General features: G+C 37.5%; 2 protein-coding genes across 2 annotated transcripts; both read left to right on the forward strand.

Annotated features, from left to right (window-relative positions):
• The first annotated feature begins 181 nt into the window (after nucleotides 1–181).
• LOC142522390 (obg-like ATPase 1) lies at nucleotides 182–8085 on the forward strand. Its single transcript, XM_075625760.1, is given in 14 exon segments — nucleotides 182–430; nucleotides 564–599; nucleotides 601–732; nucleotides 911–1034; nucleotides 1161–1252; nucleotides 1441–1539; nucleotides 1809–1922; nucleotides 2875–2939; nucleotides 3420–3450; nucleotides 3452–3537; nucleotides 3683–3758; nucleotides 6359–6451; nucleotides 7203–7253; nucleotides 7826–8085. Coding segments are annotated over 14 exon segments (1185 nt in total). The 5' UTR covers nucleotides 182–343; the 3' UTR covers nucleotides 7925–8085.
• Nucleotides 8086–9567: 1482 nt separating this feature from the next.
• LOC142522807 (LRR receptor-like serine/threonine-protein kinase GHR1) lies at nucleotides 9568–14344 on the forward strand. The gene is made up of 3 exons (XM_075626350.1): nucleotides 9568–11446; nucleotides 11612–13150; nucleotides 13454–14344. Exons 1-3 carry the CDS (start codon nucleotides 10381–10383, stop codon nucleotides 14035–14037), a joined length of 3189 nt encoding a protein of 1062 aa, XP_075482465.1. The 5' UTR covers nucleotides 9568–10380; the 3' UTR covers nucleotides 14038–14344.
• Nucleotides 14345–14492: the final 148 nt, after the last annotated feature.

Raw genomic sequence — 14492 nt, forward strand, 5'->3', positions numbered from 1 at the left:
AATAATGTTCATCTATTATACCATAATATTAATATGGACGAAGAATGCCAGTGAGAGCCTGATAAAGGCCCATACAAAGCACGGGAAAGGCCCATAAAAATAATGAGATCCATGTGTAGGCCCAAATAATGCTGGGGGCGAGTCCATCCACTCATTCTATAACGGACAAGTGGGTTATCCGTGCCAAGTCAAGTTTCCTTTTCGGGTCTGGCAGTGGTGACAACGGAGGACTGATGCGCTTCTTATAAAGCCCTAGAAAGTAGAAATACTCGGCAGTTGGCTTCCTTCTGTTCTTACTCTTGCACAGTTGTTTCTCCATTGATTTCCGTCGAAAGAACAGAACATGCCTCCAAAAGCTGCGAAGTCGAAGGAAGCTCCAGCGGAGAGACCCATCCTTGGGCGCTTTTCGTCTCATCTTAAAATTGGAATTGTAAGTAATGTTTTTAGATGTCGCTGTTCGGATAAGTGACATATGTTCTGTTTTACCTGTATTTATGCGTGCGAATTGAATTTATTCCTATGCATCTATCTTCGCACAATTTTCAAGGGTTAAATTTTTTCAGGTTGGGTTGCCTAATGTGGGGAAATCAACACTTTTCAAGCACTCTTACGAAGTTATCCATCCCCGCCGAAAACTTCCCCTTCTGTACTATCGAGCCCAACGAGGCTCGTGTTAATGTACCCGATGAAAGATTTGATTGGCTCTTGCAACTGTACAAGCCGAAGAGTGAGGTCGTGACCCTGAACTGAGATTTTTTGGCTGTACATAATAGATCATGACGTGTGTTGTGATTTTTTAAGCCTATACACGAGATGCATTTATTCCTCAAGTGGTTGCCACTAAATTCCATTCGTTTTTTGACTTGACGAAGCATTTCCCACATCTAAGTCAATTATTTTTACCGTTCAGGTATCTGCTTTTTTAGAAATTCACGATATTGCTGGACTTGTTCGTGGTGCTCATGAAGGACAAGGACTGGGGAACAATTTCTTGTCTCATATCCGCGCAGTTGATGGCATTTTTCATGTCTTACGTAAGTGGTGACAAGTGATTTCACCGTTGAATTTGTTTTTAGTAAGCTTAAACCCTCAGTTGTTATGGAATTTAATAATGCAACCAATCGGATCTAGACACCTCTTACAATGATGGGGTATTGCAGGTGCATTTGAAGATCCTGACATCATTCATGTAGATGACTCTGTCGATCCTGTCAGAGACCTGGAGGTCATAAGCTCAGAATTGCGGCTCAAGGTAAGTTAGATAATTTTTTTGCATTAAGATGACTTTGCCTTGTCTCTTGGATTTTGTTTACTGGCATTGAACTTTGCAAGGCAACTGAAATTGTTTCACGCTTCTTCATGTAGCTGTAACTTTAGTGCTATCAGGGATTTTTCGGTTTTCTGAATATCTAAACTTTGAAATGTTTTGCATGACCCCAGGATCTTGAGTTCATGGAGAGGAGAATCGAGGATCTTGAAAAGAGCATGAAGAGGAGCAATGACAAGCAACTGAAAATTGAGCATGAATTGTGTCTACGGGTTTGTATACTATTTCAGTTTTTTTTTGGGTCGAAAGTCTCTGCTTGACTGTGTTTTTAGGAAATCAAGGATGTTGTTATACCTGTCAGTTTAGTTACTTTTAGTGCTTGTGATTTACTTCGTCTGAGTATAGGTATATATGCTTTATGATGCATATTTGCATTAGCAGTTGAAACAAAAATATGAGCAATATTTAGGTGGACTGTACTTGAAATTATTATTGTCATTTAGAAATATCCGATTAAATCTTGATAATCATGGATTCACAGGTCAAAGCTTCGCTGGAGGAGGGAAAAGATGCTCGCCTGGTGGAGTGGAAAGCTGCTGATATTGAGATCTTGAATACTTTTCAATTGCTCAGTGCCAAACCTGTTGTTTACTTGGTCAGTATATCATACCCTGTACCAACTGAGAAAAAAATGTTGAAGAGGCATGTGATTGGTCTTTGTTTTTAGTAAGTAATAGCTATTTATTTTTCCAGACCTGCTAATTTTGTGTTTTTATTTTTCCAAGCCTGCTAGTATTGTGTTTTTGTTTTATTTATTTATGACGATTTTATTTCCATTCATCCCTTTCACCAAAGCTTCCTTAAGAGGCATGTCTTCAACTGATAGGTGGTCTTCTAGGAAATCAACAGTCGCCATGTGTTTCTTAAGGGACTCGTGTCATTTTGACATATAACTTATTACAAGGATCACATGGGAAATAATAAAATTTATAACTTTTTATCCCTTTAGTCATCTTTGTAAGATATTTCTACCTTAAAATTACCAAGATTTTATGTTGTCTGTAACTTTTTTCATTTCACTCGATGCAGGAGTTGAAAGAACACATTCTTATATGAGACAAGAGATATATTTTTGGGGCAAGATTAGGAATATCTGACCATGTTTTGTAGCTAACAGTGCACAATTCAGTCCCAAATGTCTCGTCTTGAATATTTTGTGCTTAACCTAAAATGGAATCTCAATGTGTTTTCTTCCATGGAGATGAAATTTTATTCAAGTGAAGATGGTACTGAACATGCTTGTTTATTTTGTTCTTTCTAAATCTCTTTACAAAAAATATAAACTATTTTAGGCTGATGAAATCCATGTGACAGATTAATCTTTTGCCTCCTTGAAAAAATATTTTGCTACGTGGTTACATATCTCTAGTCGTTACATTATTTATTACTCCTGCATTGCCACCTTAGTGCATGGGAATACACTTTATTGTATGTACAAGATTTCGAGTATTATGATATGTGCTCCCAGTTTTTCTTGTCATTGATTCGTATCTTTCTGTTATTCTTTAAAATGCCCTTTTCTATGTATTGGCCATAATTGGAAACAGGTTAACATGAATGAGAAAGATTATCAAAGAAAAAAGAACAAATTTCTACCAAAGATCCACGCGTGGTATGATATCAATAATTTTCTATGCTTCCAACATGCGTCGCATGAAAATTTGTTCCTAGAGTAGGAAAGTCACTTCCAAAACAGAAACCTAGCCTTTCTGATTTTGTATATTGTGATTCTAGAGTTGGCATTTCTGTAACTGTGGTTGCAAATGTTGAAATGAACTAATGCAGATTACTTTGTCTGATAAATTCATAACTTAATTAATGATTTGCATATTTTTAATTTAATAAGCCTTCACCTTCTGAAGGGCGATAAAAGGTGACTGTAATTTATGGGCATTTACTTGGTCATTAGTATGTCTGTTACCCTTGTTGTCTCCAGATTTTAATGAACAGAGAATTTTTTTTGTTTAGCTTTTATTTTATCATCACAGCTTTTGATTATTATCTCCACGTGTTTTAATTTATTAAGATTTTTTTCTTAGCTTTTGTTATTTTTCCTCGTGTCTTTTAAGAATCACCCTTTCGTGTTTTGTAGGGTGCAGGAGCATGGTGGTGAAACCATACTTCCCTGTCAGCTGTGCCTTAGAGAAGAATCTTGTTGATATGTCCCTGGATGAAGCTGCAAAGTATTGTGAAGAGAACAAGGTACAAAGGTTCGTTCAAGATCATTTTACTATCTCAATGTGGGATTTTTTACAGTCTTCATCGAAGGAAATGATTATTAGATGATTTCATAAGCATATATATTGAAAAGTAAGACTCAATAAAGTTGACATGAAATTTTTATGCTACATATAGCGCCCTTACGAAGATCATAAAGACCGGATTTTCAGCCATTAATCTCATTTACTTTTTCACAGCAGGACCAGATGAGGTATTTCACAAATCTTTCCGTTGCATTAACTTTATTTGCTTGTTAGCAATATATTGTATTCCATTTATGTTTTAGTGCTTCACTTTGAAGGAAAATGTTATGTGAATGGATAGAATAATAAATTGAAAGCACCTGTCAGCTGATATGGCTTGTTTGCTTGCCATTCACTCGTTATTTGGTGTTGGAAAATATTGAACAGTGCCACTTACTTTGAGAAATTAGAAGTCCAATCTAAAAAAGCAGAAAATCTTTTGGACAGACTGCCCTTTTAGTTGTACTTTCATGTGTCATCATAATCATGAATTTTACCAGTTACACTAACACAATCACGGCAGAAGCGTGTGCCATAATTCCGGTTGAATCCCCCTTTGATCTGATTATATTCTAATGTATAGCTGCACTGTTCCGAATCTGAGGGAACTGACTGGATCACTGCTATTAGTGTGTGGGGAAAAGCCACATATGCCCGAGAAAAGGTTTCTGGCATGGTCACAACTTACGGAACCTTGAAGAACATGCTATCTAGCAATTTTTTTCTCCCTGAATATACTTTGTCAGCTTCATCAAATATTCAATGGCTTGTTCGATGCTGTAGCGCTCTTATCTGAGCCACTACTAAACAGACTAATACGCATGCAAAATTAAAACTTAATAAAACAATTAAACAGCGGAAACGAAAATCAACCTCTAATTCCTCGAAACAGAATTACTAATGTCCCAAAAATCGTTGCATGCTCTGATATAACTAAATGTAGGGCCTTTACCCGAGCCACTACTAAACAGACTAATAAGCATGCAAAATTAAAACTTAATAACAACAATATAACAGCAGAAACCGAATAACTTAATCATCTTACAATCTAAACGAAAATAGAACAGTAACCGCAGTCTTAAACATTAATACAACCATATCGAAAACATAATAATGCACGAGAATGCGATAAACCAAACAAAATCTCCACTGGATCACCACCAAAAACCCAACTGCTCTAGCCACTGCCGTCCGAACCGTCCAACCTAAGACTTGACCCGTGGAATGTGGTGCCTAAGATGAAAACAAGGACGTGAGCGACAATCGCTCAATACGAGAATGTACGAGTATACAAACTGATATGATGCATGCGAAATGCAATATGCTCGGATATCAAGGATCAAGTCAAGAATCTCATGTTCAATCTAGAGGCGCCGGAGTGTGTAGTCTCTGATCTGTCCTAGGCATGTTTTGGCTCCCACACTCATCATCAAGATATGGACCTACAATGTCCAGGTCATCAATGCCCGCGGGTCCCATCGAACACTGTAGCTCTCGATGCCCCATCGTCCACACTACAGAATAGGGCTGAGCGGTCCAAAAAACCAGGTATATCTCAAAAGATATCAGGCTCAACATGATATGTCATGCATAATATGCCAAAACAGTAAAACATGTATCATGCAACAGATAAACATGCAGCATATAAGTGTGTATATTACGCTTGGATATCTCAGTCAGTACATCACGTACCTCACTAAAACAATCTGACAGAAAGCTATGAACCTAGACAATACCAACATAATGAATTCAATATCAATCCAGATACTGAATTACCAAACATGTTACAAAGTTCTTTCCTAATGATCATTAAATCACTATTTAAGGCATCGGGATTATAACTGCGTCTGTCGTCAGCCCGCTGATGATGTCTCGATCTTAGTTCACCGACCCCTACTCGAGTCGACACTAGCTTCGAAACTTCTCGATACCAAAGTGCCCTATAAACTGGCTAGAAAACTTAAGGTATATGGCTGGAACTCTCTCTGAAGGAAGCGGTGTAGAAAACGAAAGAAATCAGCTTCCATTTATAGGCTGCATCCGGCTAGTTCAGAAAATCCGAATCAATCTTATCTGCCACGTGTTGTCTAGTTGGATTTTCGGAATAATGTAATTTGAAGTAGATTGAGTTGTCCATTTTAAATTCGGTGGACCACAACAGGTTGATCCTGAATTATCAATTCCTTAATAATGTTTAATTAGCAACCTTTTAATAATTTCTTAATTAATATTTCATTCAAAATAAGGATTCGGGTCATAACAGATACTCTTATTTTTTTTAATGTAATTGAGACACTACAGGTTTTGTGAAATTAAAAACACTTGCTTAGAAGAGTAATGTGACATAGCCCCCTTGAAGCAATGATTCCTTATTGCTAAAAGAAGTGTGCCATATACCACTCTACATGTGAGTGCTGCGTCACATCTCTTTTTTTTTTTTAATTTTTTTATTTGTTTTTTAATAATTATAAATATTTAATATTTTATTATATATTAATTATATAATTAATATTTTTATTTTTTAAAATTTTAAAATAATTATTGTAATAAATAATGAAACAATATAATTATATCTATTATGTATAATTGTGTAAATAGTTATTATTGAATTAAAATTAATATTATAAGAATATTTTGAGACTATTCTTTTTTAGTGTAGAACCTAGTTTAGATAGGTTGGAGATGAATTTAGTGTTACACTATTGTAGTGCAGAATATAGTGCAGGGGGTTGGAGATGGTCTCATTTTTCTTTCTGGTCACAACAAGATTGAATTTTCTCTCATGCAGGTAAAGTGCTGGCAAATTCGTCGACAGACAAAAGCCCCACAAGCTGCAGGAACTATTCATACTGATTTTGAAAAAGGCTTCATCTGTGCTGAGGTAGTTACATGCTTTTACCCTTATTTATTGCTACACATTCATATTCTCTAAGACCTTTACATGAAATATCACTATTCTTAGTTTATTTTACTGTTTTTTAATAAATAATCTAATTCTATGTCTGGTTCCAATTTCACTTGTTTATTTTCCGTTCTTTTCCGCCTTGAGCGTTCTGTTATTCCGACTTCTCTTTTATATACTTACATTATATGCTGCTAATGGGTGCCTCAATGGAATTTCGCATACCATTCGTCGTGTTCCAGTATTGAATTTGGTGCCTGAATTTATCCTTACGTGCCATCTGTTTTGTTACCATGAGATGTGGTTTTAAACTTGATATTTCCAATTAATTTGAACTGATCATTACCTACCATCTGTTTTGTTCCCGTAAGCTTGAATTTAACTTGATAATTGCTTTTTGGGGAGTATCCGTTGTACTTTGTGACAACTTAGTTCTAAGCTTTTCCTTTGAATTCTGGTATTTTGATGTAATATTTTCTCCTGCATGGCCATAAAGATTGAAATATCACGATTGACGTTGCTTATTGTGCCCCTTTTTTTCTCAAGAGTTGGTTGCATGATAGAGTGTGTGTTAGCACTTGTTTTATCTAATAGGAACACTCTTTTGTTCGAAGATAATGAATATTATTGTGTGATCCTTGATATTGGTAATATTTATCTAGAGAAATCCATGACATCAATTGTGCTGTCATGTCTGCTGATACGTCATCGGTCTTGCGATGTATTTTAGGTTATGAAATTTGAAGATTTGAAGGAACTTGGCAGTGAGGCTGCCGTAAAGGTATATCTTCGTTTAAACAGTATTAATAATTCATTGAATGGCGGTTGTCTTATTTGATAATTTCTTTAATAAAATCATCTATCATGCTGTTGTTTAGTTATTTAAGGTGGTCTCATAGTCATGGTTCTAGAATAACGTGGGTGGCTGCTCCCTAGACTTGGTTGCTGCTTCTTTCTATTCATCTCCTTTAACTATTATAAAGATCTATTTATTATAATCTATTTATTTACCTGTTATTCTTCATATCATATCGTAAGCACTTCACTTCCACACAATGCATAGATTATGAGAATGACAATCTCAATTTCCACTACCGAAGGTGGAATAAGATACTCTATGGCGGGGAATAATGACGTATGTATGGTCTGCGTGAATACATGCCTAGTGACTAGTGAGAGACATGCATTGATTTCTCTTAGAGTATCAGTAAGACGGTGCTCACAAATTTGATTAACGATTATTGTATTACACATCATAAGCTGAATGGTTAATTTATCATGCTGACACTCTGGGCTTAGTATTTCGGATCCGTTTCTGTACATTTACCTATTATATTCTTTATGTTCGTGCAGGCTGCCGGAAAGTACCGGCAGGAGGGGAAGACGTATGTTGTTCTAGATGGAGACATCATCTTCTTCAAGTTTAATGTTTCTGGTGGCGGTAAGAAGTGATATTTCTCGTCACAATTTAAGTGGTTAAAATAATGGATACAAATTTACCGGTGAGATCTCTATCCCTCTTTATGAGGTTTGTAAAATTACGGCATCTTCCCTTGGAAAACCGTGTTTAGACTGAATTTTGTTTGTTATTTCTATCTGAAATATTTAATTCATGATTCTGTAGCCTTGTAGATTCTGCCAAGAACATCATTTCATTACCTTCCTTTCTTTAGAAACACATCCGCATAATTTCCATTGGGACGTACTTATGAGAAACTAGCATCGAGAAAAAAAGAGAAGGAAAAAAACCGCATGTCCCATTTTCGAATGTCAGTTATATCACTCCATTGATTTTTTAAAAAATCTGTGACTAGTTTAAACCGTGAATTACTAGTAGGTCAGCTTGCTTCATTTGATTACGAATGTGATATTCGAGTAAATTTTATCCCAATCGTATAGGCAAGTTCCAAAAACAGGTAATCGCAAAGCAATTGAGGCAAAGTTCGGTTCACAAACCAATGTGTGAGTCTGTATACCGAATCATGGTATGCTTGAAAAAGCAATGTCACACAATGATTCGATCTCATTGAAGTATTATTTTTTAAAAAAGAACTATATATATTCTGTGCAAAATGCATGGGACACTCAAATCGATACCCCATCCCGCAGGTATTGGACAAGCAAGACCTGACAAAATGTCCCACATTAATCAATCATTCACCTAATTCCCCTCCCAGTGTAGTTAATCGTTTATTACTTATTAAAATATCCTTTTTTTTTTATATGCAACTCTTCATCCCTAGATTTTGTTTTTGACGTCTTTTTACGGATAACCCTTTTACATGGAAATTAATAATTACCTTACAGTCATTAAACGTTACTGTGAATGTAATTTTCCACCACTGACATGTAAAGATTCCATTTCGTGAAATAAAGTGAACAGAGCGCACACGCTCACCCGTAAATGTATTCTCGTGAACTTTGGGACAAGAGGAGGTCAAGATCACGAAACTCTAGTCAAAAAGGTTGTGGTGGGATCCTATCTTATACAATCTCAACACATCAATTTTCATACATATATAAACATAGGAAAACAACAAAATTAATCCCTCGACCAGCTTAACACCTACCTTTGGTATAATTTATGAGTTTATATAGGTTTGGGTTGAACATTATTTTTTTTTATCTCATCGATATCAAGCAACAACTTCAAATTAAGTGATCTTTTGCCTAAACCGAAGTTAAAATGATACACTCACAAAATACTTATACGTGATCAATTCACATGTCAATTTTATGGCTCGATTTGATTCATATTTATGTTAAAAATATTAACTTATTTTGTAAATATGAGTCAGATCAAACCATGACACAAACATAAATTTGTGAGATTGTTCGATTCACTCTCGAAAGATAATCTAACTGATTGCCGAGCTACATGTCAAAAACTCGATTTCGAGTTGCTCATTTAGTTTGATTTTCCCAGTTTGAACTTTGAACTGTATAGATAATACATTAGTCGATGTTGGTTTAGCCCCGGGAATGTGATTCTCAAGTGGTAGAGTGAACAAAATTTTCGTTTTTGACCTAAAATTACATTGAATCCTTTTTTTTTTTTTTTTTATGATTAATCAAGTTAAGTGACCAAGAACTATTTAAGAGGGAATGAACGCATACGACGAATGCCACATTTCCAAACAATGTAACAATTGTAATCAATGGTGGAATTTGTCTATTTGGAGAGAGAAAGTAGTAACCTTCATCTGCAGAGAGTGCGTCGTTTTCAATAATAATATGGGTAAAGAAGAGACAAATGCACACTCACCCATAAATGTATTTTTAGGGTTTTGAAAGGCCAACGTTTTTCTTTTTGTGGGTTCATGGTTTGCATTGTCTTTAATGCATATGCAATGCAGATTTGAAGAGCTTCTTCTACCCCATACTTGGCCAGCCTCATTCTCTGGTTCAGTTGTGGACTGTGCTGAAAAGGGCTGAAAAAAATTGAGATTTCTTAGTACAGTGGTTGAGTTGCCCCGCTGCTAGGAGTTTCAATCTTTATTTGTCACGGGGGGTCTATCTCGAGGTGAAGAGTCCTGCTCACCTTTCCTCTGGTTTGATAGATCTCAGAAAGTGGCTTTAAAATGCAGCCATTTAATGTTTTGCCATGTTCTGTGTTGTAGCCAAACTATGTTTTTCTTCTCTATGTAGCTCGGGAAGTGTTTTCTTGTTCGAACAATCGCTGTTTTAATCGCCTAATGCTTGTACTAGTGGAAGTAATGAGCATCGTTTGGGCCGTGTGTTCTGTTAGTGAAGGTTAAAAAAATTTATTTGGGTGATTTGTGTTGAAGTTTTGCACGCTTGTCGTCTAACTCGTTGGGATGAACGTTTGGATCTTGAATGCTGTGTGACCTAGTGCATTTTCTTTAAAAGCGAAATCTTGAAATCGTTTTCTTGGTTTAGAGGTTAGAATGTGGATGGTTAGGCTTTTCGTGGTTGGTTTTGCCTTTGTCTGTGCGTTGGGGCAGCTACCTTCCCAGGATATTCTGACCCTACTTGAGTTCAAGAAAGGAATCACGAATGACCCAACAGGTTTTGTGCTTGATTCTTGGAATGATGAATCTATAGATTTCAATGGGTGTCCTGCATCCTGGAATGGGGTGATGTGTAATGGTGGTAATGTTGCCGCTGTTGTTCTTGACAATGTGGGATTGACTGCGGACACAGATTTGGGTGTCTTCACAAATCTATCAATGCTTGTCAAGCTTTCAATATCCAACAATTCAATATCCGGGACACTGCCTGCCACCCTTGGCGACTTCAAGAATCTTGAATATCTCGATATTTCTAACAATTTATTTTTCTCGTCGTTGCCACATGAAATTGGTAAAATGAGTAGCATAAAAAACCTCTCTTTGGCGGGAAATAATTTTTCTGGCTTGATCCCAGATTCCATTTCTGGACTTTCTTCAGTCCTTTCTTTGGACATGAGCCGCAACTCCCTTTCTGGGCCATTGCCCTCATCTTTGACGAGGTTGAGTGATGTCGTGTATCTTAATCTATCACTAAATGGCTTCACAAAAAGCATCCCTAAAGGGTTTGAACTGATGACTCATCTTGACGTGCTTGACTTGCACGGCAATATGCTTGATGGTAAATTGGATCCTGTATTTCTGCTAGCTACTACTTCAGCCAGTCATATTGATCTTAGTGGGAATTTACTTGGAACTGCTGCTGAAGAGCATCAGAATTTTCTTGAGGGTATTTCGCCATCTGTGAAGCATTTAAATCTGAGTCACAACCAACTAACAGGATCACTTGTCAGTGGCGGTGAGGCGCAGACTTTTGGGACTGTGGAGGTTCTTGATTTGAGCTACAATCAGTTGTCTGGAGAATTGCCAGGGTTCAATTTTGTGTACGATCTTCAAGTCCTGAAACTTAGTAACAATAGATTTTCTGGTTACATTCCTAACAATCTACTGAAAGGAGATTCATTGGTGCTAACCGACTTGGACTTGAGCGGAAACAACCTCTCAGGTACATCTACTGCTGAAAACTTGTAGGTGGCATCTGAAAATTTACATGGCATCCTCTTTTTCACGACTTCTGGGTTGCGAAACATTTTAATTTGTTGTTTGAAGAAAATGATGCAGAGCCCCAATTATCTTGCAATAACTACTGACAATTTTTGTTACCTTACAGGGCCAATAAGTATGATAACGTCCACAACATTGAACACCCTCAATCTCTCCTCCAATGTACTTTCTGGCGAGCTTCCACTGCTGACGGGAAGCTGTGCGGTAGTTGATCTTTCTAGAAACCAATTTGAAGGAAATTTATCGCGGTTGCTGAAATGGGGAAACATAGAAATCCTTGATCTTAGCCACAACAATTTGGTGGGATCCATTCCTGAGGTAACTGCTCAGTTTTTGCGGTTAAATTACCTGAATCTGTCCCACAATTCCCTGAATGGTTCTCTTCCAAAAATCATCCTGCAATTCCCAAAACTCACGACCCTCGATTTCAGCTTCAACCAGTTGGATGGACCACTTTTACCTGCACTTTTAACATCAGCTACTCTGAAAGAACTTCACCTTCAGAGCAACATACTATCTGGTAGCATTGGTTTTTCTCCTTCCTCAGCTGATTCAAATCTCCTTGTTCTTGATATTTCTGATAATCAGTTGGATGGTTACTTCCCTGATGGGTTTGGAAATTTTTCTTCACTTCAAGTGCTTAATATTGGAGGAAACAATTTCTCTGGTTCTCTGCCTACTTCTATTGGTGGTTTGAGTATATTAAATTCATTGGATATTTCTCGGAATCATTTTACTGGTCCAATACCCAAGAACTGGCCTAACACTCTCCAGAGCTTTAATGCATCGTATAATGATCTTTCTGGTGTTGTACCAGAAAACTTGAGGAAGTTTTCTCTATCTTCTTTCTACCCTGGCAATCCTCAGTTGCTGTTCCCCAATCCTCCTCCCAGTTCTGACCATATTCCAGGTGGAAATACAAGTAAGATACATTTGAGAACTGTCATCAAGGTGGTAGTAATCTCGGCTTGCGTGATTGCTATTATCATTTTGATCCTTCTTGCTGTTTTCATATATTACAAGTGTGCATCGAAAAGGCTTTTGCCACATGCAACCGACAAACATGCTAGGTACCAAACGTCAACAAATACTTCAATTGGTGGAGGAGTCCATGCTGGTGGGTTGGTTGTTTCAGCAGAGGACCTCACGACATCTCGAAAAGGATCGTCATTAGAGATAATCAGCCCCGATGAGAATATAGCTGCTGTAACTGGTTTCTCCCCATCCAAGCCCAGCCAATTCTCATGGTCGCCAGAATCAGGAGATTCCTTTACTGCAGAAAATCTTTCCAGATTGGATATCAGGTCTCCTGAGCAACTGGCTGGCGAGCTTTACTTTTTAGATGACACAATCTCATTTTCAGCCGGGGAACTATCAAGGGCACCTGCAGAAGTCCTCGGAAGAAGCAGCCACGGGACATCTTACAGAGCAACTATGGACAATGGGATGCTCTTGACTGTGAAGTGGTTGAGGGAAGGAGTTGCGAAGCAGAAAAAGGACTTCGCTAAAGAAGCTAAAAAATTTACCAACATCAAACATCCAAATGTGGTTGGATTGAGAGGTTACTACTGGGGACCAACACAACATGAGAAGCTTATTCTTTCAGACTACATATCTCCAGGAAGTGTTACTGGTTTTCTCTATGGTAAATGTTGTATTCTGTTATCGAGCATTTTCTGCATGTCTTGGCTTATTTGTTTTCCTTCTGATTTATGAGAAAATTCTAAGTTGTCGATCTATCTCCTTGACCTCTTGTTTGGACGTTATCCAAATGTCTGCGACACCACTTTTGTTTCGTGGAATCAAACTGATTGCGGTGTTGTTTACAAGCATGGGCATGAAGGTTCTATCCTCATAAAATGCCCGAGTATAACAAAGTCTACGCTGTCTTTATTTTAACTGAAATGTAATTGATACCTAATACTTTCTAACCATCCCCTATTTGCAGATCGTCCGGGAAGAAAGGGTCCACCCTTGACCTGGGCTCAGAGGCTCAAAATAGCGGTTGATGTTGCACGTGGCCTGAACTATCTCCATTTTGACCGAGCCATTCCTCATGGAAACCTTAAAGCTACCAATATACTACTAGATGGACCTGATCTCAATGCTCGAGTGGCTGATTACTGTCTGCACCGCCTTATGACTCAATCAGGCATCACAGAACAGATTCTTGATGCTGGGGTGCTGGGATACCGTGCACCTGAACTAGCTGCATTAAAGAAGCCTCAACCTTCTTTCAAATCAGACATTTACGCTTTTGGGGTGATCTTACTGGAACTTCTTACAGGAAAATGTGCAGGAGATGTAGTTTCTGGTGAAGATGGTGGCGTTGATTTGACTGATTGGGTTTGTTTGAGGGTGGCGGAAGGTCGAGGATCGGATTGTTTCGATTTTGTGTTGACATCAGAGATGGCAATCCCAGCAGTGGACAAGGGAATGAAGAAAGTTCTTGAAATAGCTCTAAGATGCATTCGTGCTGTATCTGAGAGACCCGGCATCAAGACCATATACGAGGACCTTTCATCAATTTAGTTTGGTAAGGTTGTTTGGTGGATGAAATTGAGAATTGGGAATCAAATACCTCATTGAGCTCCCCCCTGGGTAGATGAAATAGGAAAACTAGATTCGTGCTAGTGGTTTCTCCAAAAATTGTTGTTATATCGGGTATTTTCATTTGTACAAAAGTCCTCATCTGTTGGATGAGATCTAATGTGTGTTTGGTTTATGCTTTTACGTGCAGATGAATCATGATTGTGTTGCTCAAATTGCTTCTTGTCTTTGGTTTGGAATCTGATTGAATATATTAGAAAACTTAACAAGAAATCGTAAAGTTTATGCATATTTAGTGTAAATGCTTCAAAAAGTACAAAAAATCAAGCCTTTGAAAATTATCTTAACAGGAAGCATTTACTTGTTGATTAGGAATTTTTCTGTAAATAAGGGAAATTAATGCGGACAACTTCCCAATTGAAGACATTAACGTCTCT

The sequence above is a fragment of the Primulina tabacum genome, chromosome 13 (assembly GCF_025594145.1).
Source record: "Primulina tabacum isolate GXHZ01 chromosome 13, ASM2559414v2, whole genome shotgun sequence".
In the NCBI taxonomy this organism is placed as follows: Eukaryota; Viridiplantae; Streptophyta; class Magnoliopsida; order Lamiales; family Gesneriaceae; genus Primulina; species Primulina tabacum.